The sequence below is a fragment of the Myotis daubentonii genome, chromosome 17 (assembly GCF_963259705.1).
Source record: "Myotis daubentonii chromosome 17, mMyoDau2.1, whole genome shotgun sequence".
NCBI classification, from domain to species: domain Eukaryota; kingdom Metazoa; phylum Chordata; class Mammalia; order Chiroptera; family Vespertilionidae; genus Myotis; species Myotis daubentonii.
The window spans coordinates 40,562,731-40,590,213 of record NC_081856.1 but is presented as its reverse complement, the minus strand read 5'-3'; the positions used below and the strand labels follow the sequence as shown (position 1 = coordinate 40,590,213).

Genomic DNA, 27,483 nt, shown 5'->3' with positions numbered 1-27,483 from the left:
TGGATTCTTTTAAAAGGAGGCTTTATTTGGGGGGATCACCAAGGCTCAACAAATCCTCCTGGGGCAGAACCCCTCTGGACAGGATAACAGACCGCAAGGCGGGGGGACGTCCCTGCCCCTGAGCCCCACCGGCCGCCGGGCTCCCCGACGCCACCCCGACACCGTTCACCCCCGCGCAGCCCGGCCCGCCCCGAGCCCGGCCCGGCCCGGCCCGGCAGGCGCCTCCTGGGCGGAGCGCGGGCGGAGGGCCAGCCGCACCCCGCCGCCGCCGCGAGCCCGGACCTGCCCGCGGCCCCGGCGGCGCAGTCTCGCGGGATCGCTCAGCTCTCGCTCCCCGTGCGGCTCCCGGGCGGCTGCAGTCGCCGCCGACACCCCGGGCCGCCTCCGGTCGCGGCTGGACGGCGGGCTGCACGGGGACGGGAGGGAGAGCCGCCGGGGAGCGTGGCCCGAGGTGAGGCGCTGCGGGCTCCCGACGGCCGGGCGGCCCCGAGGGTGCGGGGCGGGCGGGGGCGCGCGGAGCCGCAGGTGCGGGACGGCGGCGGCGGGACGCGCGGTGGGGGCGCCCCGGCCGAAGTTCCGCGGAAGCCGGGCCGCTCCTGAAAGGCGGTGCGGGGGTGCGGGGCCCCCGCGGGCCGGACGCTGTGGCCGCCGCAGGCCCGGGCAGGTGCCGGGCGCGCCGGGGGACCCCGCCCGCGCTGGGAGCCGGGGCCGGGCGTGCGTCCGGGTGGGGGCGCGGCCGTGGGTGAGTCAGCGCCCGGAGCCGCCCTCCGGGCCAGGTCGGCCTGCTTCCCTGTTGGGGGGAACCCCGCTCCCCCGGCTGTAGGTGGGGGTCCTGCAGGTCTCCCCTTTCTCAGACAGGAAGGGATCGGCTCCCGGAACACTGCCCCGAGACGGGCCTTGGGAGAAGGTGAAACCCCCTTCGGGCTTCCAGATTGTCCGGGGACCCAGTTCTCCCGTAGTCAGCTGTCCAGCGGGGCCCTTGGATTGAAATCCCTTCGGCTTCATTGTTGTTCCGTGCGTCCTTTGCCAGGGATCCCGCGCCCCGCGTTACTTTCTTCTCCATCTCACTCGCCCCCGCCCCCCGCAGCACAGACCGCGTGTGGTCGCGGTTCCCTGGAGAAGCGATTTCCTCCGCGGGTGGGAGAGTGTCTGTAAAGGACGGAATTTTCCGTGCTTTTCCCAGTGGTCGGTGCCTTCCTGCCCTCGGGGAGAGCCCTTCGCTCTGCCTGCGCTTGGACGTCGGCATTTGAGTGTATGACAGATGTCCCTGATACTCCCTCTCGTTTTGTTTGTTTGTTTTGTTTTTGTAGTAATTGACTCGGAACTCATTTTCCGGAGAGGAGCTGCTTTCAACGTGGTCAAATAATGCAGTGAGGCATTTGAACGCGTTATCTCCGGACGGAAATCGGAGCGTGAGAAGAGCGATGAGCCCAGGCCAGGCGGTGGAAGCGGGGATCTGAAGAGGATGGGAATGTGTGCGCTGCTGTGGCTGTGCGTTCTCCTGCCCCTCGCGAGAGGGCACAGCCTCTTCACCTGTGAGCCGGTGACGGTGCCCAGGTGCACGAAGATGGCCTACAACATGACGTTTTTCCCCAATCTGATGGGCCATTACGATCAGAGCACTGCTGCTGTGAAAATGGAGGTGGGTCGTTCTTTGTACCTTTATAGGAAAGTCGTTTTTTGCTCTGTCCTGGAATAAACTCTGACGGTGACTCTTTTTTTTTTTTTTTAAAGACAATAAGGGATTCTTTCAGTTGTGTACAAGTCATAGTTGGAAGAAATCCTTTTGAAGATTAAATTACGCTACAGATGTATGTTTTGTGTACATTCGTGGCCCTGTTTTGGGGACTTGCTTAATATGGGGTTCGTTTGATGTAGAGTAGAGTTATGAATGATTTAGAAATGTTTTGCGCCCGGCAAATATTTTGCTTTTCCGAATCAGTTATGGTAGTTCCGCTAATAATGTGAATTCTGAATTTTTCCCAATTCATTGAATATGCAATCGATATTGTCTGGACTACATATTTTCTTTTCTGTTATTTTTAATTTATGATTTTTAGAGAGAGAGAGAAAGGGGGAGAGAGAGAGAGATCGATGTGTTGTTCTACTTACTTATGCATTCATTGGTTGATTCTTGGACGTGCCCTGACTGGTGATTGAACCCGCACCCTTGGTGTATCAGGGCTTAGAGTACATATATTTTCATAAGTAGTTGTAATGTTCACGTGGCACCGTTTTCTGAAGCAGATCGATAATTGGAAGATTTGGGGGCTGTAGATAGTGTTTTGCTAAAAAAAAAAAAAAGTGGCTTTTTTAAGGCACTGAAATATTCTTTGTAAGACACTTTTTAAAAGAAACCACATGTCAGGGGCGGAGCAGAGTGATACTAAAGATCGCCTGAGGTGCCTCAGTTACCTGCGTTTGGCTTAGAGATATGCAGGTTGCTGCGGAGGTGTGGGAAGCAGGAGGTACCTATACAGACAGGGACCTACCCTCCCGTACAGATCTGTTAGGTTGATAAGTCTCATGAAGGAAAGACGACAAATGTTCCTGTAGTTTTTCTCCAGAAAAACTTTCCACGGATGGTAAGCGCTTCTTTTCCCCTTACATTGTTGCTAAGGGCTGAAACCCCTATAATTTTAAAGTAGACACTACTTTAAAAACTGACCAAACTTGATTTTACAGCTTCAAAAGTCTTCCATTGTTGGTTAGTTGAATAGTTGTTGCACTACCTCATTGTGGACTCAGGTCTAAAATAGGAGGGCTGTTAAATACCAGCCTCGATGTGCTTTACACGGGCATTACAGATGGTTACTATTGCAGTCTTTCAGTGGTCTTTCCACCAGTGCGAGCTGTGATTTTAAACACCGAGCAAATGATGCAGTGAGACTTTCATTGATTAATCAGAACTATTTTGATGGCTTAATCTGATTAAAGTAAAGTGTGTAGTGGAGACAACTTCAAGGAATAGTTATGTCATTCATTCACAGTTTCTCTGAGGAGAGTACATGTTTTGTAACTCATGTCTTACAAAGTTCTTAAAATTTTTAAAATCCTGGTTCTCTTTCTGTGTAGTAGCTACATACATTTTAAGTTTGAATGCTAACCATCAGCCATATAAATATAGACCCTTTAGAATTCCTAAGGGAGAGAAGCATCCTGCTAATAATAATAAATACCTGTAATTCTAAGATAATAAGAATTAGCTTCTGTTCAACACATCCTTTTAAAATCAATTATTTTTGCGGTAAAAAATAGAAAAGTGTTGTTTGTTTGTTTATTTTACTTACCTAGCTTCTTTTCCAGGTAATTTTGTGTCTGGACATTATCAAGAAGGCATGTTTTGTTCTTACTTCCTTTATTTGAGGATATCTTCATTATATGATCTTCCTTGTGCACTAAGCTTCCTTATAGTCTTTGCTATTAAATTTTATTACACAAATCATACTTTAGTAGGTTTAGGACATAAAAGAAGAAAACCATACAGCATTAACTGAAGCCGACAAAGAAGAAAGGGAAATGGGAAGGCAAACTGTCAACCTGAGTCTGACTTTAAATCCCTATATATGATTTTTTCGGTCCATGGTACTGTACCTTTCTTATTGCTCATCCTTATTTGTCCTCAGCCAGTGGCATTCTCTTCTAGTTCCTGTATTGAATTTCCAAAATTCTATAATTTGAAAGTTGTAAGTTAACTGTAGATATCATGCAGAGTTTCTTAACCTCTTTTGTGCTGTTGATCTCCTCTTAGAATAAGAGAAGTTTTAACATTTAAATAAAATGAGTAGGGTTACAAAGGGAAACAATTATATTGAAATATACTTCTGGTTATAGGCCAGGTTAAGAACAACTGAATCCGCCGAAACCGGTTTGGCTCAGTAGATAGAGCGTCGGCCTGCGGACTGAAAGGTCCCAGGTTCGATTCCGGTCAAGGGCATGTACCTCGGTTGCGGGCACATCCCCAGTAGGAGATGTGCAGGAGGCAGCTGATCGATGTTTCTCTCTCATTGATGTTTCTAACTATCTCTCTCCTTTCCTCTCTGTAAAAAATCAATAAAATATATTTAAAAAAAAAAAAAAAAAAAAGAACAACTGAATCCTTCATTGTGTAGGTGAAGAAACTGAATCCCAAAGAAGTTATAGTGTTCAAGGTCTGAGCACTATATGACACTGTCTTCTCTGTCAACATGGACCATAATGGCATCTTTAACCTTTTTTTTAACCCTTGATCATGATAAAAAATAAAATATCTTCTAAGATTCAGAATATGATATGTTAATTATTCTTTGCTGCTGCTTTGCAAATTTCATTTAGATAAACATTAAACTGGGAAGCATTTTTTTAAACCTTTGGCTCTACCCCCCCCCCCCCAATCTGTGTGTTAAATACAAAGTCTTACTAGAATTTTTACCTGTAAACCAATTTTTAAAAATTGATTTTAGAGAGAGGAAGAGAGACACCAGTCAGTTGCCTCCTGCATGAGCCCCTATCAGGGCTCTAACCCACAATCTGGGCGTATGGCCTGATTGGAAACTGAACCCACCACCTCTTGGTGTATGGGATGACACCCAATCAACTGAGTCACACCGATCAGGGCTAGTTAGAATTTTTAGGTCAAAAATAAAATCTTTAGCCTTCAGTCACTCCTCTCTGTGGTACTAAAGTGATTTTACTAAAATGTAAATTCACACCATCTACTTTGGGGTTAAATTCCTCACTATTTCCCTGAAGCTGGAGAAATAAAGACCTGACTCTAGAGTGGCTCTTCTTGTCTCTCATCTTATCCCTTCCATTGTATACTCTACTTCAGCCAAACTATCCTATTTATAGAACTCATCCACATTATTCTCGTTCACTTCTGTACCTTTGTACATAGTACTGTATCCACTGCCTCTCTTCACCTGCTCGGTTTCCTCAGATCTGAATTAAAGCAAGAGCTGTGCTTAGTGAAGCCTTCTTTCACCTTTCTCCCAAACTTATTTAATCAGCTCACTCTTCACACTCTAATCATGTTTAATACAGGTTGGGGAAGGTAAGGTTACAGTTGTTCATAGGGAAAATAATACAATAATTAATAAATAATAATGCAAGAATAAACTCTGTTTTGCATATTCACAACTGTAAACCTAATTTTGCCCCACCCCATATATAAGACTGTTCTCATACTTACCATGCTGTGTTGCAATTATTTAAATGGCTCTCTCACTAGATTGAAGCTTGTTGAGAGTAGAGATGATATTTATTCATTTCTATCCCTAATGCCCAATACAGTGCCTCTGAGCATGGTAGATGCTCAATGAAGCCTGAATAAAGAAAAAGGTGGTGTTTCCTGTTCTAATAAATCAGCAAAGAGAATTTCCCCCCAAATCTTTACCTTCCACCTTTATCTTCTGCAATGTCTAAGTAAAACACATTCTAATATTTTTAAGTGATTTATGTATCATCCACTTTCAGCCTGAGCCTAGTTCTCATAAAATATATGAATTGACATCTTCTGTATTCTTTCCCATGTTAGCTTGACACATGGGTGTTAGAATTTATTTTAAAAATTTTATTTTTAACCATTTGCATTTATATGGAGTGAAGGAATTCATCTTTTGATTGGACCATTGTATTATAAACTATATGTGTCATGTTTTTCCCCCAAACATTGCATTTTAATACTTATTTGTAGTCCAGACAACTATTAAATTATTAACTGCATTTATCTTGACTTTTAAAGTGTTTTATGGCTTTTCTAAAGAATAGATGGGTTTTACACCTCCAGCCCAACTGCCTTTGGTTCCTCCTGGTTCCTGCTGCATTTCCATTGTTCACTAGGAATCAATATTAGGATGAGGGGCTGAAGAAATATCCGATGTTGGGCTCTCTTAGCTTTCAGGAATTTCATATAATTCTAGAGATCTAGCTCACTCCTCTTTTATGCCTCAGTTTTCATTTTGTGTGATGGCTATCCCGTTTTATAGACCTTATAGTCATTACAGTCACTGCAAGTCTGTGATTATCTGAGATGGTTTAGAACAGTGGTTCTCAAAGTTTAGTTCACAGACCAGCAACCTGTGAACTTGTTAGAAATGCAAGCTCATGGACCCCATCCCAACCTACTGAATCATGACCTATGAAGATAGAGCCAAGAAACTGTATTTTAACAAGCTGTGCAGGTGTTTCTTATGGATGTTAAATTTTGAGATCTGGTTTGGAGCAGGAAATGCAAACTTTCCGTAAAGACCCAAATAATAAAAAATATTTTGGCTCTGCAAGCCTTACAGTCTCTGTCACAGCTATTCAACTCTGCAACTGTAGTAGAAAGCAGCCATAGACAATATGTAAACAAATGAGTGTAGATGTATTTCAGTAAAATTTTATTTACAAAAACAGACAGTTTTTTTTGGTCCACAGTCTATGGTTTGCTGAACCCTGTTTTAAAGTACTTAAAAGTACTATAAAGTACCATAAGGATTGAAGTACTATAAGGATTATACATGTATAGCATGTATAAATAAACATTATTATGCATTCTTGTTAATATGTTACCTGAGTTATGTGTTATTTACTTTACACATAAATTTTAAGTCAAATTTATCAGAAACGAAAGGCTTTCACTGGGATATCCTGTTTTTTTAGTTTTATTTCAGAGATTGCTTGAAATCAAGGACTTTGTTTTTTCCCCCTTGTTTTGTTTACTGAAGCTGAATTCATTTGTATTACAAAGAGTTAATTTATAATTCTGAATAGTAACTTGGCTTCGTAAGAAGGATGTTGTACAGTCTAATTCTCCCAGGTGGAAAACAAATGGCTGCTGGTTTTCCATTGTGTTCCTCTTTGTTTCATATCTAGAGCATTGTTTCTGAAATTGTTAGGTTGATGTCCCTTGAGAGACTGATTTCACCCGAAGAGAGCTGAGGCTGAGCTAGGGAAAATGGAAACAGGAACATTTATTTTTCTTTTTGAATTGCCTTCATTGAGGTCTAGGCAAAAGCAAAGTCATGTATTATGTTTGGAACAGCATGTGGTCATTCCACTTTTGAAAAGTCTAAAGGGAAGTGAGCCAAAGGGGGTCAAAAAACAACCCCTTTCCTTGTCACCTGTTAATATGCACTACTAAAATGTTTCTATTCAGTCCTATATAATAAAAGGCCAGCGACTATAACGGCGTCACAATCAGAATGACCAATCAACCAGTCGCCATGAGGTGCATTGACCACCTCTCAGTCCCTCCCCCCAGCCCACAGGCTCCGACTGCTGGATGGCCAACAGGGAGCCGAGATGGGTGTCGGCGGCTGGGCAGGACTAGGGACTGGTGAGCAGGTGGAAGGCAGACCTCTTGGTCCCCCCCCCCGCCCTCAGGCTCCAATCTCCAGATGGCAAACAGGGAACCACGGGGAACCGGGATGGGTGTCGGCGGTGGGGCAGGCCTGGGGACTGGCGAATGGCAGAAGATGGCCCCGATTGCAGGCTACACCTAGGGACCCTACCCGCGCATGATTTTGTGCACCGGGCCTCTAGTCTATGTAATAAAAGCCTAAGTGACTGTAATGGCGGAACGACTGGTTGCTATGATATGCAGTGACCACCAGGGGGCAGATGCTCAACATCCCGGACTGCGAGAGGGCTCAGGCCGGGCTGAGAGACATCCCCCTCTCCAGGGTATGAATTTTGTGCACCGGGCCTCTAGTTAAAAATAAAGGGAGAAAAACTGTACACAGACTTACGAAAAAATCTATTTCCATTGGGCAGTGGTTTTTAAACATTTTCATTTTTCTGCTTGTAGAAGAGTCTAGTGGACCGATTCCTTTCCTCCTTCTCTACTTTTATATCCCTATACACAGGCAAGAAAATGTTTAGTGTGACTAACCTATTTATTTTTCGGAAAAGGCTTTCTGAAAATAGTGGTAACTAATCTGAAAGTAAGCTATTGAATTCTTTAAAATGAAATAGGTATTGAAAAGTTAGTTGTGTGTGTGGTGGCTACTGTTGTGTTTCTTTCAGACCGTGGGGCGGCTGTTGTGTTGTGACTCTTTCCTTTTCTTGAGGTTGTAGCATGTAGATAATGAAGCCTTCTTATTCTCGTTTGTATATTTTTCATGTATTCATTCATTACTGTTTACTGATTGTGTACCTACTGTGTAGCTTCCCCAGGATTAGTTTTGCTAGATACAAGTTTTAAATAAAAAAAATTGACACTTCAGTGGACAGATTTTTTTTTTTGGTAATGCCAACCAGTTACTGTGTATATTTGTCTAATTTCCAAAGAAAATTACAGCTCTTTTGGATAAATAATTAAAAATTTGTAATGCTCTCTGCCAAGAAATATTTTAAAAATAGGAACTTTCCAATATGGAAATAATGCAAATTTTTGTTTCTTATCCTCTTGTATCGCAGGCTCCGCTTTGCATTCGTTAAAGAAGCTGACTTGCCTGAGATTGGTCACATTCATGAAAATAAGTGGCAGAGTTTTTACCACTTTATTATACAGTAGCTCATTAATGTTCTCAAACGATTTACTATCCTTGTAACCACTTCAACAGTATTTGTTCTATGAGGTGTAAACCTTTAAGGACCCCTTTAGATCCTTAATGAGTCTGTTGTCTAGCTAAGGCAAATCAATTATTTTTTCCCCAGTCACTTTCTCTCTATTTTAAGTTCCATCACTAGAAATTATCTTTCTTTTTGGTGCCATTTTAAAGTAAGAAATAAGCTTTTAATATTTCTTGAGAGTTACTGTGTGTGTCACCATGAGTAGAAAGCATAAATCCTGAAGTGAGAACCAGATGCAGGTAGTCAGTTGGCCTTGATCATTGGTAAAGTGGCTGTTTCCATGTACCAGTGAGGTTCTCATTCATGCTTCAGAAAAGTGGGGAATGTTTATGTATCTTGTGCCTTTAGCACTAACGGAGGCAAGGCACAGCCAAGACACTGCTGCAGAACCACTCTGTTTAGGCTTAGTTTTATATATTTTTAAAACATCAAAATATCTTTCTTCTTTTGATCTCTCTATTAGAATTTTAACCCAAATTTTCTTTCAGGATCTTACATTGCCACAAACCCCAGGCCCATATTATGGTTCCTTCCGTTATCATGTTATCACAGTATGGGGGAACTGGTTGGTGTGTTTTCAGGAAAAGGTGGTAGCATGGCAGAGGTAGTCATTCTAAGAGTATGAGGAATGTGCTCGCACTGCTTTAATTCCGAGCAGGCCACTTGAAGAAGGAATGCTATCTGAGTACACCTGATGTCATGAGTAGGTGAGTTAGGTAACACGCCACTCATGGGAGGTAGTTTGGGTTAATTGGTCTAAGTGTCCCATAGTTGTATCCAGTCTGTACCAGGAAGTATTAGCAAAACCAAGGTGGAAGGTCCCTTTTATTTATGTGGGTTAATCTCCTCATTGGCACATGTCTACGGCCTCATCAGCGCTATGTCCTAAATACAGTGGAATCTCAGTTCTTCAACTTAATTTGTTCCGAAAGGCTGTTCAGGAAGTGATATGTTAAAAACGGAATCATTTTTCCCCATTAGAAATAATATTGAGTTAATCTGCTCCAGACTCCCAAATGATTCCCTGCTTTAACCTTTCTCAATTGCTTATGTTATTGTTTCACACCTTTAGCAACATCAACACTCTTGATGACCTCTTTATGTTTTAAAATTGTACTGATTGTCAATTTTGTTGTACTTGGTAGCCAGATCAGACACATGAACAGCTCTGTCATACTTTGCAACTATTTCTTTTTTAAGTTTTATTGTTGTCCTCACAACTTTTCTTTTAACTTTGCTGCTATCACTAACCTTTGTAGGACCCACAGGGACTTACTGTGTGTATTTAGTAATAATAAGCAGCAAAGCCCGAACCGGTTTAGCTCAGTGGATAAAGCATTGGCCTGCAGACTGAAGGGTCCCGGGTTCGATTCTGGTCAAGGGCATGTACCTTGGTTGCGGGCACATCCCCAGTGGGGGGCGTGCAGGAGGCAGCTGATCAATGTTTCTCTCTCATCGATGTTTCTAACTCTCTATCCCTCTCCCTTCCTCTCTGTAAAAAATCAATAAAATATATTTTAAAAAAATAATAAGCAGCAAAAAAACAACGTGAGGTTTAGCGGTAAATGATTCATACTCACCTGAGAGATGCGGGATTGATCATATAAGTACCAGCATGAGAGACTTGTCGGGTGGAGAACTGGAGTGTTGTTTGTCAGCCGAGACATTTTTTCAGTGAACAACTTGGTTGAGAACCGAATTATTCAAGATGGGAGATGGTTAAGAATTGAGGTTTGACTGTATAATGGGCCAGTATAATGTCCTTTCAAACAGTGATATGGTTAGAGCCTCTGACAATGAAACTGAGGCACAGAGCAGGAGAGCTGATGTTCCTCTAAGGCAGTGGTTCTCAACGTTCCTAATGCTGCAACCCTTTAATACGGTTCCTCATGTTGTGGTGACCCCCAACCATAAAATTATTTTCTTTTTTTCTTTTTTTTAAAAAATATATTTTATTGATTTTTCACAGAGAGGAAGGGAGAGGGATAGAGAGTTAGAAACATCGATGAGAGAGAAACATCGATCAGCTGCTTCCTGCACACCTCCCACTGGGGATGTGCCCGCAACCAAGGTGCATGCCCTTGACTGGAATCGAACCTGGGACCTTTCAGTTCGCAGGCCGACGCTCCATCCACTGAGCCAAACTGGTTAGGGCCATAAAATTATTTTTGTTGCTACTTCATAACTGTAATTTTGCTACTGTTATGAATCGTAATGTAAATATCTGATATGCAGGATGTATTTTCATTGTTACAAATTGAACATAATTAAAGCATAGTGATTAATCACAAAAACAATATGTAATTACGTATGTGTTTTCCGATGGTCTTAGGTGACCCCTGTGAAAGGGTCGTTCGACCCCTAAAGGGGTTGCAATCCACAGGTTGAGAACCGCTGCTCTAAGGCATTGCTTCTCAAGATTTGATGCGCATCAGAATCATCCTAAGGATTTGTTAAAACAGATCCCTGACCCCACCCCCAGAATTCCTGCATCTGGGTGGGATGGAGCATTTGCATTTCTAACAAGTTCTCCGGGTATGCTGCTGCTGCTGCTGCTGCTGCTGCTGGTGGTGGTGGTTCACTGTTTGAGCCTCTGCCCTAAGGCCACTTGGCAAATTGTGCTGCTGTCCCTCCTGGATGAAAGCAAATCGCTTTTGGAGAAAATAGCATTGGTCAGTTTAGAGCTGCATATGAGGTGCCAGGATTGTACTGATTTGCTACAGTAAAGACACCAATCTGGAAAAGCACTTTAGCCATTTGATTAAGGTGGCTTACGACCATTTATTAATAACGTATCCAATTGTACTAGAGAATTTAAACGGGCAGGTGCTAAGAATTACTGCCCCGGAATATATTTTTGATAGTGTCACCAATCCGCGAAAGTCCCCTGGACTGCAGTATTGCTCTTGATTTTCTGTCATGTTAGCAGGACTCCTCTAATGGTTCTCACTTGGCCCCTTCTACCATGATAATATTTATCCAGATAGCAATTGTGCTGTTGCTAAACACAGTATTTGAAGTATACATCCATGGACTTAGGAAATTACAGTGGGTTGGTTTTGGGGTCCCAACGAGCCCCCGTCAAAAGCCTATTTATCATCTAACGTCCAAAAAACTCTGTTTCTGAAGCTGGCACATTGGATCTAGAATTAACATACCCTTAGCAGTGTAACTTAGCCCCCTCTAAAACTGTGGTCTTTCCTCCTGAACCCATCACGTTCAGAAGCAACACAAATGAATAATAGTGTCTTGTAAGGAATATATAATTCTTTTTTCCAGATTCCATCTTGATTTGACCCTTCCAGGACAACCTGGGGTAGAACTGTACTGTACTTACAAGTTGAGACATTGAAGCGTGGTGGAGATGGGGTATGAGGCTGTTTATGTCTTTCTTGCAAAGTCCATCTTTCAGATGCCTCAGCAGACATGGGATTAGGGTCTGCTGTGATGGCTTTGGGTTCAGAGCACCGTGAGTATTCTGAACCTTGTCATGTATCCCCGCTTCAGGTCTCAGGGCCCCACCGTTTCCTTATCACAGTACCACTAGATTTATGTGAAAAGGAAATACATTTAACTGATACAATTTGCAACCTGCAGGATTAAACTCCATTTGGTATTCAACTTCTTAAGCATTAAGTCCTTTTAATCCTTGTGTTTTACTCCACACCTCCAGCCAAGGCTTCGGATTGCCAGTTTGTCACTCTCTTCCTCAGCCAAGCAGTGCCACTAGCGCACTCACCTCAGGCCGTAGTCCTTGAAAGTTCATGCTCTTCACTCAGCCTTGCCTTCCCTGGGCACAGCATTCTTAGACGTTGTTGGGATCTGTAGGATTACAAGGATAACTCAATCAGGTTTTTCTAGTATATTCCATGGGCTGTCAGATTTCCATCTCTAAATACTGACAGAATATTCACTGCTTTTAGTCTCAGTTTAAGTCTAGAAAACCAGTTCCATGCCTCTTACTGAGATCACATATATAATTGCTGTGCCAGTCTGTCTTGGTTGCAAACAATAGAAACCAACTTTGACTAATGTAAGCAGAAAATGAACGAATGTTGGGTAGCTTGTCAAATCAATGGGGAGGCTGAAGAACCAGGTTCAGAATATAGGGAGGAGCAAAGGGAACGAGGACACCGCTAGGATCATGTCCCAGGACCAGTCTGTCCCAATGTCAGTGCCATTGTCCCTCAACACTTATTTTGACACTGTGGGCATTATTGCCTCCCCACTGCAGTTGCCTCAAATAATCTGTTCTTTTGTACAACCCTCTCCCAAAATATCACAATACCTGGATCATCCAAATGGCCAAGCTGGTTCTGTTGTCAGATTGCTCCCTACATCATCCCTCCTTAAGCTTCTGTAGCATCTCACCTACTTTGGAATTCCCAAAAACAGGACTGCTGGGCAGGCAGAAGTGATAGATGTTCCCTCTAGAGCTCAGTACAAGGCAGTTACCTACCAAGGAGAACATTTCTTTGTAGTACCTACAGTTGTTTTGAAATTTAAGTCCAGCCCTGTTGCTCAATGCTTGGTTACCCTCTTCATAAACTTTTTGAGCCACAAAGTGTCCTTAGAGATCATCTAGTGATTCCTTGCTCTCATGTCACTAATGGATGCTCAGAGACTCAAAGACAGAAAATTATCTCAAAAGACAGAACGACAGTGCTGGCATCATTTCCAGGCAAGGGTTACATAAAATGCTCCACTTGCTTTGGTTCCCATTGTCTATCATAGTTTGGCTCTGGCTATTTTTCAGGTGGAGGTATTAGTGGTCTTCTTAATTGCCCTCTTCTTCTTTGTCCCTGCTGGTACTAATAGTTAACTACCACAGATTTCTTCCAGGGACTCACCATTCCCTTAAAGGAGCCTATAACTTATTTCTCGGAGCATTAAAACTATAATCAACAGGCCTATTTTAGTTATTATTGGATGGTAGAATCTCAAAAGCATTGTTGATAATTGTCCATCTCTTTCCTCCGCTTTATCTTCTAATCCTTCCATAGAGTTCTTTATTTCAGCCATCTTATTATTTTAATTTTCCATAGCATCCTCTTCTTTTTAATGAATGCAATAGCTTCTCATCTAACATTAACATTTTTGTTTATTTTGTGATTTATTTTGTTTTGTTTTCTTCTGTCCCCCGCATAATCTGTTCCCTCCACATTTCCCTTTGTCTCCTTGCTTGTTGTGGTCTCTGTCTCTCATAAGGTTTCACTCAAATGCCTGGTGATTCTTGGCTGCCCGTTTAAAGTGTGTGCATTGAAATCTCCATGTGCAATAATGGGGCTCCTGCTGGTGGGCTTCAATAGTAAGGTGAGGTCAAGCTTTTCCATGGTCTCTATCTAGAGGTTTTTCCTCTTGTCCAAGGCTGTTGAGTGTTTTTTAAAGATCAGGGATGGTGGTATTTGCCTGTCTGCCAACCTTTTGGAAACAGGAAAGGAAAAGGATGAGGGCTTCATGTTTCCCTAGTCTTTTGGTCAGTCCAACCTCTTTTCACCTGTGCTGTATCTCTGCCCAGATCTGTGCCAAGTAGCTCAAGTCTAAGAACATCTGTAGCTCCATTTCTCCTGGAAACAACCCCGATAGATTTTAGTGGGCATCTGCCTGTTGGGTTGGGCGTGGGGGCATAACAGAGAGAGAAACTGATTTGTAAACAGCCCTCAGTTTTTACCTTTGTGCCTGGAAGAACTGAGACCCTCTGTTTCTTAAGGGCAAAATCAGTTCATTCTCATGTGAGTCCCTCCACTCGTACTTTGTAATCCACTCCCATGTCTGATTAAGTCACCTCACACTCTTCTAATAGCTTTCTGTCACTCAAAGTTTTGGGACTTTCTTTTTAGATGTTTCTTTTCTTTGGAAAACTCAAATACATTAATGTAGCATCTCCTGTTCACTTAATGAATTAGTATCTTTATTTTCTTTATTGTCATTTTACTGAGGGAACAAGGGAAGAAAGATAAACACATATGGTCAATATACCATGTTTATCCAGGACCCATCCCTATGCCCTAAAGCGTAATCATCACAATAACTCACATTTGTTGAATGCTTATGTTTATTAATGTAGTAGTCACAACAATCTTATGAGACAGTTACTATTATTATTGCCATTTTACAAATGAAGAAACTAAAACACAGAAGTTAAGTAACTTGCCAAAGATGCACAGCCAGTAAGTGGGGACCTAGGATTCACACTCAGCTGTGAGACTCCAGAGTTACTTTCCGCTTAAAATTCTCCAATAATATTTCATTCCTTTATTTTAAAATCCAAACAACTTAGCGTGCCATCCGTGCTCCCTGTGATAGGTCCAGCATACTTCTCCAGTCTCATCGCTCTCTTTAGTCTGCCCTGATTCCACCTCTTTGACCTTCTATTACTGTCACCCTGAACTTCTCGCCCTGAATGTACCGTGTTCTCGTGATCCTCACATCTTTTTCATGCTGTTCCCTCTGTCCCCAAATTGCTTTATTCTCCAGAATACTCAGTCAGTGTTAGGGTATTTCCGCATATACTTATAAATGGAATGTTTGTATAATTTATTTCACCTAACAATTCATTCTTTAGATTTGCTTTGATTTAGCACATCTTCTTAAAAATGTATTAATTGAATAAAATATATTACAATGTGTCTGAAGGTTCCTAAGTCTAACAGACTAAATAAAATGATCTCAAAACTTGATTGTATTGTATTGAGAGTGATATTTAAATATTCTTTGGGAGTATAACTGAAAATGTATATACTTTAAACAATAAATGAACTCATTTCTCCATTTGTTATTATAAAATTTTCTAACCTTATCTTGCTGTTTTTCTTAATAGCACTTTCTTCCTCTTGCAAATCTGAACTGTTCACCAAATGTTGAAACTTTCCTTTGCAAAGCTTTTGTACCAACCTGCACAGACCAAATTCATGTGGATCCACCTTGTCGTAAATTTTGTGAAAAAGTATATTCTGATTGCAAAAACTTAATTGACACTTTTGGGATCCAGTGGCCTGAGGAACTTAAATGTGACAGGTAAATTATGTTTTCAACCAAAAACAACTAATGATAATGATATTTTAATATTGGTGTTAGCTTTCCAGAATGTTAGTGACAGGCTTTTGTTATTTGATTCAACAAATATTTATTACACCTTAACATATACCAGGCACTGTGGTGATAAGTGTCATGGACACAGTGGTGAGAAAAAAACAGACTTGGTTCTTATTCTCAGGGAACTTACCATGGGGTAGAAGGAATGGAGAGTAATCAAATAATTATACAAGAAATGCAAATTTATAACTACGCTTAGATATAACAAAGGTGAGGTACATAGTTCTTTGAGAACATGTAATAGTGCCTTTTACCTTACCTGGGGGAAATGAACCTCATTATCAAGTCACTGACCTTTTTGCACATTAGTCTTTATTAATTATTTTTGTTCCCTTTTCTCTGGACAATGGTAGCTTGTAATTTGAAATATTGTACCGATACAATGAGAACTCATATAATAAATCTGGGAAGGAAGCTAGCTACCTTTCTGTTTATCTGTCAACTGAAGAAACTTTATGGAACTTTCTGCTAAATTCATAATTATTTTTAAGAACAATTGAGTAATACAGTTGCCCTTGAACAACTCAGGGGTTAGGGTTGCTGACCTCCCATATAGTCGAAAATCCGTGTATAACTTTTGACTCCCCAAAAACTTAACTACTAATAGCCTACTGTTGACCAGAAGTCTTACCAATAACATAAACAGGTAACAGATGTTTTGTATGTTATATGTATTATATACTGTATTCTTAAAATAAAGCAAGCTAGACAAAAGGTGTTAAGAAAATCATAAGGAAGAGAAAATACACTTAAACTATTTATTGAGAAAAAAAACCACCCTGCATATAAGTTGACCCATGCAGTTCAAACCCATATTGTTAAGGGTCAACTGTATATAGTAAAGTTGAAGATGCTCATACCCTACATCTAGGAAATCTCCTTTCACAGAGATGTTTACACCAACAAGGAATCATGTACGAAAATACTGATTGTGACACACAAATACTCCTGTGTGTCACTCAGGTATGCCTGTACAAGGGAGGCAAACAGCCAAACCAAAAAAAAAATGACAACGTGAGTGAAGCTGGTCCTCAGCCTGACTCTTGGGGATCATCTCGCCCTTCTTTAATAACTTAAAGGTCACTTGAACTTTAACACCAGTCCAGAAAAGGATCTTGTTTCAGCCATCACCTTACTTAGGTGGTTTATCTACTTTGCTTGTGGGCGTTAGATAATAAAAATTTATTTTTCCAAGACTTATATTTTATATGCATATAAACAGACAAGCCTATACTTTTTATTTTTTCCTGGAGAGTACCAAGCAAGATAATTTTTTCTTAAATATTTAGTCTTGAGAGCAGACATTATTTTTAAATTATTAATTGATTGTTTTCCAAGTAAGGGAATTTGTATGTTCATTTGCCTTGTATTTAATATATGTTAGTTTGTTAGGACCTCATTAACAACCACAAATTTTTAGTCAATTTCAAAACTTTCTGCCCAACTAACCTGTAATCCTATAGGTTTGTGTGGCTTCCCATCAATTATGAATGCATAAGGAACTATTTTATAATTGGAAAGCATAGCATTAAAATAGTGGCTCAATAAAAATTTTGATTATATATTTAATTTTTATAATTTTTACAGATTACAGTATTGTGATGAGACTTTTCCTGTAACACTTGATCCACACACAGAGATTCTTGGTCGTCAGAAGAAAACAGAACAAGTCCAAAGAGACATTGGAATATGGTGTCCAAGGCATCTTAAGACTTCTGGGGGACAAGGCTATAAATTCCTAGGAATTGACCAGTGTGCACCTCCGTGCCCCAACATGTATTTTAAAAGCGAAGAGCTAGAGTTTGCAAAAAGCTTTATCGGAATAGTTTCAATATTTTGTCTGTGTGCAACTCTGTTCACATTCCTTACTTTTTTAATTGATGTTAAAAGATTCAGATACCCAGAGAGACCAATTATATATTACTCTGTCTGTTACAGCATTGTGTCTCTTATGTATTTTATTGGATTCTTGCTAGGCAATAGCACAGCCTGCAATAAAGCAGATGAGAAGCTAGAAGTTGGTGAGACGGTAGTTCTAGGCTCTCAAAATAAGGCTTGCACCATTGTGTTTATGTTTTTGTATTTTTTCACAATGGCCGGCACTGTGTGGTGGGTGATTCTTACCATTACTTGGTTCTTAGCTGCAGGAAGAAAATGGAGTTGTGAAGCCATTGAACAAAAAGCAGTGTGGTTTCATGCTGTTGCCTGGGGAACACCAGGTTTTCTGACTGTTATGCTTCTTGCAATGAATAAGGTTGAGGGAGACAACATTAGTGGAGTTTGCTTTGTTGGCCTTTATGACCTGGATGCTTCTCGCTACTTTGTACTCTTGCCACTGTGCCTTTGCGTGTTTGTCGGGCTGTCTCTTCTTTTAGCTGGGATCATTTCCTTAAATCACGTTCGACAAGTGATACAGCATGATGGCCGTAACCAAGAAAAACTAAAGAAATTTATGATTCGAATTGGAGTCTTCAGTGGCCTGTACCTCGTGCCATTAGTGACACTTCTTGGATGTTACGTCTATGAGCAAGTGAACAGGATTACCTGGGAGATAACTTGGGTCTCTGACCATTGTCGTCAGTACCATATCCCATGTCCTTATCAGGTAAAAGCTATCATTTGTATTGTTTCATGATTTAATTTTAGCATAGAAATGTTTCCTGGAAATATACTTGAATTAATTATGAGCATAAATTAAAATTTCAGGTGAGAAATCCAATAGACATAGGATTGATTTCCTCTACATCAGTTGAAATTGGGATAAGTGTCTTAAGGTTTTTCAGTTTGTTATGACAATAAATTGTCTTCTTTTGCTGTTCTTTTAGAAATTACATAGGGTTGCGAAGGCAGATTAATAGAAATGAAGAAAAGACAGAACAACAGGTCTTGGGGAAAAAAAGAGAAGTAACTTCTGAATTGGGAGTTGTTTTAAATTCTTTAGTTAATAGGGGGAAATTTTATTTGGGTGTATTTAATTTGATTGGGTTATCTTATACTTTTTTGCAGACTATTTGCTTATAGAAACAAAACTTGATTTTTGCCTAAACCATTTGTCAGTTAAGAAATGACAGTACAGTTAAGAAATGACAGAAGTACAGTTGAAATGAAATGTGTTTCATATGCTCCTGATGTTTATTAGTATAAAGGTGGAGTTAAGATTAAAGAAGTAAATTTCTGAAAATAGGAAAAAATTTAAATCATTTTAGTTGAGGTTTTTAATGAAAAAATTTTGTTTTAAATAGATTTTATACATTTTTCTTGAATATTTATACCTGGTAATATATGTTATAATGATTATGAGTATTACCATCATAGTGTATCAAATCAAGCAATGTGTGGGCTGATTATCTAATCTAATAAAAGAGAAACATGCAAATTGACAGAAACTTTGCTACCCCCCAAGCCACGCCCACCAGCCAATCAGAGCAACTATATGCAAATTAACCCAACCAAGATGGCGGCTGGCAGCCACAGAGCTGGTGCAAGCAGGAGGCTTGCTTGCTCCGGCGATAGAGGAAGCCAAGCTTCCCGCCTGTCCTGGCCAGCTGTGGCCTCCACTAAAGGCAACAAAATTTCAATAATGGAAGATAAATAAATCCCAGGTACCTGCTTCCAGCCAGCCTCCACTGGGAGCTTGGGTGGCTGGGGGCCATGGCCAGCCTGCAAACAGCCATCAGCCCCTCACCCAGGCTGGCCCGGCACCCCAGGCGACCCCCATCCTGAAGGGACTGTGGCCAGCCTGCAAACAGCCATCAGCCCCTCACCCAGGCTGGCCAGGCACCCCAGCAGGATCCCCCTCCCTGAAGGGGGTGTGGCCAACCATAAAACGGCCCTCAGCCCCTCACCCAGGCTGGCCAGGCACCCCAGTGGGACCCCCACCCTGATCTGGGACACCCTTAAGGGCAAACCAGCCAGCCCCCACCCATGCACCAGGCATATAATAAAAGGGTAATATGCAAATTGACCCTAACAGCAGAACAACTGGGAATGACTAGTCACTATGACACACACTGACCACCAGGGGGCAGACGCTCAATGCAGGAGCTGCCCCCTGGTGGTCAGTGCGCTCCCATAGGGGGAGCTCTGCTCAGCCACAAGCCAGGCTGACGGCTGCCAGCACAGCAGTGATGGCAGGAGCCTCTCCTGCCTCCTCAGCAGCGCTAAGGATGTCTGATTGCAGCTTAGGCCTGGTCTCTGCTGGCAAGTGGACATCCCCCGAGGGCTCCTGGGCTGCCAGAGGGATGTCTGACTGCCAGCTTAGGCCCGGTACCCCAGGGAGCGGGCCTAAGCCAGCAGGTGGACATCCACCGAGGAGTCCCAGACTGTGAGAGGGCACAGGCCAGGCTGAGGGACACCCCCCCCCGAGTGCACAAATTTTTGTGCACCAGGCCTCTAGTTTTACACAATAATTTATATCCTAGAAAGTTATTACATTTTAACATAGTGGAACCTATTTAAATACTGATGGGTGGAAATAATAGTTTTACTTGCCTTAAACATACTGTCCACAGCCTGTTATGAGTAGGCTGTTTTTACTATATATTTAATAAGGGAGCTATGTCTTAAAGTTATCCTGACACAGTAAATGTTTTCTGTATTCTCAGAATTTTTGGCAAATTAGGAGGAAAATACAATTATTAAATACTACCAAAAAAGTTTAAAATCTATGATTTTTAAAAATTATGTTTCATGTAAAGAAAGAAACTATAAAGTACAAGAAGATACAATGAAAAAATTCTAAACTTAAAGTGGAGACTTACTAAATATGATATAAAATTCAGGAACTTTAAAAGAAATAATAGCTAAATTTGACTACATTAAAAAAAATTTTGTGTATGGCAAAAACCCTCACCATAATCAAAGTCAGAAAATCAACTGGGAAAATTTATTCACACATCACAACACAGTTGAAGGGCTAATTTCCTTGATTTATAAAGAGTTTCTTTAAATCAATAAGAAAAACCCAGCAATCTGGTATAAAAATGTAGAGGATTCACAGAAAATTAATCCTCTGACATGTGCAAAATGTAAGAGAGTTGCAAATTAAAATTATAATAAACTCTGGCCGGTGTTTCTCAGTAGTTAGAGCATCGGCCCAAGCACTGAAGGGATGCTGGTCCAATTCCCAGTCAAGGCCTGTACCTAGGTTACAGGTTCGATCTCTGGCCTGCTCGGGCACATGCAAAAGACAACCAATCGATGTGTCTCTCTCACATCAATCAATGTTCCCCTCTCTCTCTCTCTCTCTTTCTCTCTCTCTCTTCCTCTCCCCCCTCCCCTCCCCTTCCCTCCTTTCTACTCTCTAAAAATCAGTGGGGAAAAAATCCTTGGGTGAGGATTAACAATAACAAAATTATAATGAAATTATGTGCCTACTTATGACATGGCAAACATCTGAAGGTTTTATAGCCACTATGTTGGTGAAACTGGCAAAATACACATTCTCAGACTTTGTTGTTTAATCAGTTCAACCTTCTATGGAAAGCAGTTTGACAGTATCTATCATTTAAAATGCACATATTCTTTGATCGTGCCCTTATGGGAATTTATTGACGAATCTGCTCACAGATGTGAGTGATTGCCTGCATACAAAGATAGTCACTGCAACAGGATTTGCAATGGCAATAGGTTGAAATAACCTAAGTATCCATTAATAGGAATACTTGAGTAAATTATGTTCACGCAATAGAACAGCCTTTAAAAATGAATGAGAAGCTCTATTTCTACTGATAGAGAATGGGCTCCAAGAAATATTAGTAAGTGAAAAGAGCAAGATATAATATGGAATGTGTAACATTTTGATACTTGTGTAACATCTAAAAAATAATATTAAAGTTTATGCTTAGAAAAAAGTATGGATTAATTTTTATGAAATTTTCACTTTAATGATATTTATTTTGCTCTAACAAATCAAGATTTTATAACATAAACACCAACAATGCGTAAAGATTCTAAAATAATATGTTGTTATAAGGACTTTAAATGTGTGTGTTTTTGTGGTAGATTAAAGTGAAGGAAAAATGTAAATATTTAGAGGCAGATATTTGGCAGTTATACTTCTAAGGGGAAAAAGTTCAGGAAATCAAGCCAAGATTAGGAAGGACGTTTTTCCTAAATATATTTAAGTATTTTTCCCTTTCTAGCTATATATTTTGACATATATATATATGTGTGTGTATATATATGGTTATTTGTTCAGAACTTAGGTAAAGAATATATTACACTTAAAACACTTTATTATGTAAATTATTTATAAAATAGTATAAAAATCAGACAAGATTTATATTTTTTGTTCGTTTTACATTGACTGTATAGACTTCACTTAAAATGTATCACTGAAATTTTTATTATTCACCATTTTTTTACAGGCAAAAGCAGAAACTCGACCAGAATTGGCTTTATTTATGATAAAATACCTGATGACATTAATTGTTGGCATCTCTGCCGTCTTCTGGGTTGGAAGCAAAAAGACATGCACAGAATGGGCTGGGTTTTTTAAACGTAATCGCAAGAGAGAGTAAGAACCTATTGAATTATCTGACACTATCTTAAAAATAAATAGCTCAAATACCAAGGAACTGTTTAAATCATCATTGCACTGGAACTTTATTATATCAGTTGTTTCAAGTATGGAAATCTTCATGGAGAGAGATGCTTTCCTCTGGCATTCATTATAATAGGCTGGCATGTGCTATTCTGTTGAAATATGAATGAAAGATTTATAAAATGTGCATTTTCTTTTCATGACTTATAATATATTATTACTACTTTCATTGGATTCATTATTTTAATAATTTTATCCTTTTTTATCAATGGTAAAATATTAAATGGGATCAAGTATATGTAAGGAAATCTATAAAGTATGATTCGGATGTGATGTATTATGGTTATTATTTACCTTTAAATTTTATTACACATAGTGTTGACTTAAAATTTCACTTATTTACCTTGCCTAAGATGGTAAAAATTCAAACTTAAGGAATATTCTATAACAATGTAGTAGATTTACATTTCTGAGTGAATAGTTCACTTCAGTTATTTATGTACATTGTATACTATGTATTATCAATAGTGTACAAGAGAGTTTTTTAAACCATCCCCTGTTGGTTTAATTAATGAACTTTTTTGTGGTAAAAATTTAAGAACTGTAGACTCTTTCACAAATAAGTTTTTGAAATCTGAAGAACTGCATTTAACTGGACTTTAAATTTTTTGCACTATTATTATGTCTTTTCCATATTCATATACCCACACTAACTTCAGTATAACTTGCTAACTTTAATGTTAGAAAGAAAACAGTTGAATTTAAGCAAAGACCACTAATCATATTCTGTGTCCTCTCTCTTCTGGTTTACTTTATCACTTGATATCTTACATATGATACACATACAGTCAGGCCTCTACTTTAGGCTGGTTTGTGTTTCCTTGCCCTCATTCTTTGGTGTTGCCTATTTAATTCCTTACCAGTCTCCTATGTATACTGACAAAGGCAGCTAACAGGGTACGCATAAAAGATTTCACATCATGGCAATCCACTTACTACTATATCTTATAGTAGTGATGATCCCATATTTTATAAGTAATATAAATTTTATATAATTTTAACTGTACTGAATAAGGACTTTTAGCACAGCTATGTGATACGCTTTATGGCTTCTACAGTAACGCTTACCATTTTTAAGTAAATCCTCTCTTTTCTTACAGTCCGATCAGTGAAAGTCGAAGAGTACTGCAGGAGTCATGTGAGTTTTTCTTAAAGCACAATTCTAAAGTTAAACACAAAAAGCACTACAAACCAAGTTCACATAAGCTGAAGGTCATCTCCAAATCCATGGGAACCAGCACAGGAACTTCAGCAAATCATGGCACTTCTGCAGTAGCCATCGCTAACCACGATTACTTAGGACAAGAAACTTTAACAGAAATTCAAACCTCTCCAGAAACATCAGTGAGGGAAGTGAGAGAAGACGGAGTGAACACCCCCAAACCAAGAGAACAGGACTGTGGGGCACCTGCCTCCCCAGCAGTATCCAGCTCCAAACTCTCTGGGGAACAGGCTGGCAGGAAAGGCCGGGCAGGCAACGGGAACGACAAGAGCAGTGTCTCTGAAAGTGCACAGAGTGAAGGAAGGTGAGCTTTGCTTTTGTTATCTTAAGTCATGACTATTTTGAATACTGCATTATACATTTTTTATTAAAGGGTAACATGTTTGGAAAGAAAGCATTCTACGAGGTGACATGTTTATGCTCTAATCCAAGGAAGTTTGGATTTCAGAAGTTGTAGTTCAGCCTATGAATATTCTATTTTATAGGCTAAGTCTTAGCTTGGAGAAGGGCCTTCATGGATGTTGTTCAAGTAGAACAGTCACGTTCATGTCTCTGGTAATTCTTAAGAGTTGCATGTATATTTAGGTAAATGTTATGATTTATCAGAAATATAGGCTAAGTTTTATTAAGGTTGATCTATATTTTAGTTGAAATTCCAGTTTGGTCTTGGGAAGAGGTGAGTGTAACTTCCACGTACTCCGTCATACCGTCTTCAGGCTAAGTTTTCATTAGTACTGCTTTATGGTAGTGTCTAAAAGGTATTTGCCAGTTTAGAGTCGCCAGGGGTGGGGAACCTTTTTTCTGCCAAGGGCCTTTGGATATTTATAACATCATTAGGGGGCCATACAACATTATCCACTTAAAAATTAGCCTGCTATACTTGGTCAGACACTTAATTAACTCACCCCTAAAGCCTTGGCAGGGCCAGACCAAATGGTTTTGCGGGCTTTATACCGCTCTCCCTGGGAGACAAAGATGATTATGAGATGTGTTTATTTTCTGAGCATGAAAGGATATTGACATTATCTTTAATGGAATTTTCCGTATAGTCATAGGTGATCCAAACACAGCTATACATGAAATTAGCCAGAATGCTGACAACTACTTGAAGGTCTCAAGGTTGTCTTACCTCACCCTTCCAAGCTAGGCCAAATGCACCTTCTCTGTGTTGCTGTAACAGCTTTTGCATCCCTGGATTGTAATTAGATACATGCTTTCATCCTCCACTAGATTTGTAAGCTCCTTAAAAGGCAGAGCTGAGGTCTTACCGTTGTATTCCCAACTGCTTACATAGTCTGACCCATGGTGGAAAATCAATAAAATGTTTGCTAATCTGAGGGCAGGAAGCCCGTCTTATTAATTGTATTCCCCAGGAGACACCATGCTCAGCCCATGCATGGGTGGTGCTTGACAGTTTCCAAAGTTAGCAAAAATTATTTGAAAATAAAGTATTTGTGTTTTGAGGTGTTAGAGTAGACGTACAGTTTTAGTAAATTATCCTATGATAAAGTGGACACTGGCTGGAAGTAAAACTCATGAAAGTGAGTAGCAGTTATAAGGACATCTGGCATCACATCTGTGCTTGGAATGTATGTATGTCAATTTCTGTTCTTTACCCAGGGTGGCTCCAAAAACTGATGTTACTGAAACTGGCCTGGCGCAGAGCAACAACTTGCAGGTTCCCTGTCCTTCAGAGCCAAGCAGCCTGAAAGGCTCCACATCACTGCTCAGTCACTCGGCTTCCGGGGTTAGAAAAGAGCAGGGCGCTGGCAGTCACTCAGATACTTGAAAACCAGGTTCTCCCACCACTTAGAGGCGTAAGTGTGTTACACTGGAGGCGGCCAGGGCACCGTCATATAAGAACCACTGTTATAGTCTTCTTTTGTACTTAAAGTTGCATTGCCTGCTGTTACACTGGAAACAAGAAATGCTGAGAATAATATGATTCATTTCTCATAGAGGTTAATGACAACAATATATCTGGAAAACAGAAATGTGCAGGTTAATAATATTTTTTAAATTGTGTGGGAGGGGGGAGTTAGAGGAATCTTCCTTTTTTTATTTATGAAGATTCTGCTCTTGTTAAAAGTATTTTAAGGTGTACAATGCTATTTTACTTTTATGATATAAAATCAGGATTTTTCTTTGCTGAAGTATTTAAAACTTATCTTTACATCTTTTTTATATATTTGAAAATAAGTTTATATGTATTTGAACTTTTTTTAGATATCCTGAAAAATCTACTCAAATATTTTATTATGTTATCTGATATCTTATTTTCACACTACTTTGGTAGCTTTTACACTGAACTGCTAAGAAAATTGAAAAATAGTATTCTTTTGTAGTATATAAAGAGTTGGCACACCAGAGGTGTCATAATGGGAATTCAACTAAAAAATCCACTTACTGTACCTTACCGTCTTCAGTATGTGAATTTTATGTCTCATTGTTTTAGGAGTTTTACAGCTCTGTTACACAACTGAAATAAGGTGCTCGTTGAAAGAGTGTCTAATGTTGTTTATATTACGTTGCTTGCTGATCCTTCTGCATTTTAAAAATAAAATGTCCTGCAGGATTAGTAGATGGACTGTTACTCTTCTATAAATTAAGCCAAGTGCAATTGATTTTCTTTTTTTAATGTTTCATGCCCACCCAGGATTGTGTTATTATGACCACTACAGTTACTTATACTTTTGTTTTAACTTTTGTCTTTTAACATTTAGAATACTACAGAATGTTTGTATTTGTGCAGTATCTTTTTCAGATATTATGTAGAATTCATTTCTGCAGCTAAATGGGATTTTGCTGAACATGAAAAAGTGTGTTAGCAATATTAGTGCCAATCTAATGGAAAAAATGTAGTCCTGATAAAATAAATTAAATTTCATATAATATACTTTAAAATACTAAAGAATATTCTTAATTTTGTTCCTAATTAAGTATTATTCCTCAAACAGATTTTCTGTTGCTTTTGGTTTTTCCTCTATTTACCATTCTGTTAAAGCATACAAAGAAAATTATCATGTACTGTATGGAAAATGTTGTAAATATTAACTTTTCCACATTTGTTAACTTTGTATACAAAAACTTTGTTTATGTGATCTTTTCAGGAATAAAATTTTCTTTATATAAGAGATTGTAGAGTGTTCCATGTTATGTAGTGTGGTCCTGGCCCAGGAAGTGGCATAATCTTTCAGATCAGCAGCTCAATGACTAATAAGCCAGAACTTCCTTTTTATTCTATTATTTTCTTCTTAAATAATTTTCCATTTTTCAATTACAGTTCACATACAATATTATATTAGTTTCAGGTGTAGTGATCAGACATTTATATATCTTATGAAGTGATCACCCCGATAAAACTGGTACCCATCTGACACCATACATAGTCATTACATTATTATTTACTATATTCCCTCTGCTATACTTTACATCCCTATGACTATTTTGTAACTATCTTACTACTCCTTTAACCTTTTCCACCCACCCTCCGAACCGTCCTCCCCTTTAGCAACCATCAATTTGTTCTGTTTGTTTTTGTTTTCTTTGTCCATTTATTTTGTTTTATAGCTTACATATATAAGTGGAATCATGTAACATTTGCCTTTTTCTGTCTGACTTATTTCACTCAGCACAATATCTTCTATGTTGTTGCAGATGGCAAGATTTCCTTTTTTTTACTGAGTCATATTCCATTGTATCTATATACACTATTTCTTTTGATATGGACACTTAGTTTGTTTCCATACGTTGGCTATTGTAAATAACGATGCAATGAACATATGAATGCATATGCCTTTTCAAATTAGTGTTTTGGGTTTCTTTGGATATATATCTATTAATAATAACATTACATGTAAGTGGATTAAAAGTTTCAATCAAAAGATAGTTAGTAGCTGAAAGGATAAGAAAACAAGACCCTTACATATGCTGTCTGCAAGAGACTCACTTCAGATCAAAAGGCACACAAAGGGTTGGAAAACGATATTTCAGGAAAATGGAAACAAACAAACAAAGCTGGGTT

The 27,483-nt window shown here is 39.7% G+C and overlaps 1 protein-coding gene across 2 annotated transcripts; it reads left to right on the top strand.

The window, feature by feature from the left end:
• Positions 1-310: 310 nt before the first annotated feature.
• Positions 311-26,593, top strand: FZD6 (frizzled class receptor 6). 2 transcript variants are annotated; one of them, XM_059671999.1, is made up of 7 exons: positions 311-451; positions 1,311-1,642; positions 15,359-15,555; positions 17,221-18,238; positions 22,002-22,150; positions 23,338-23,763; positions 25,080-26,593. In XM_059671999.1, exons 2-7 carry the CDS (start codon positions 1,466-1,468, stop codon positions 25,246-25,248), a joined length of 2,136 nt encoding a protein of 711 aa, XP_059527982.1. In that variant the 5' UTR covers positions 311-451; positions 1,311-1,465; the 3' UTR covers positions 25,249-26,593. The 2 variants fall into 2 exon arrangements, with proteins under 2 accessions (XP_059527982.1, XP_059527983.1); XM_059672000.1 differs by lacking the exons at positions 22,002-22,150; positions 25,080-26,593 and having other exon boundaries at positions 23,338-23,491.
• The last annotated feature ends 890 nt before the right edge of the window (positions 26,594-27,483 follow it).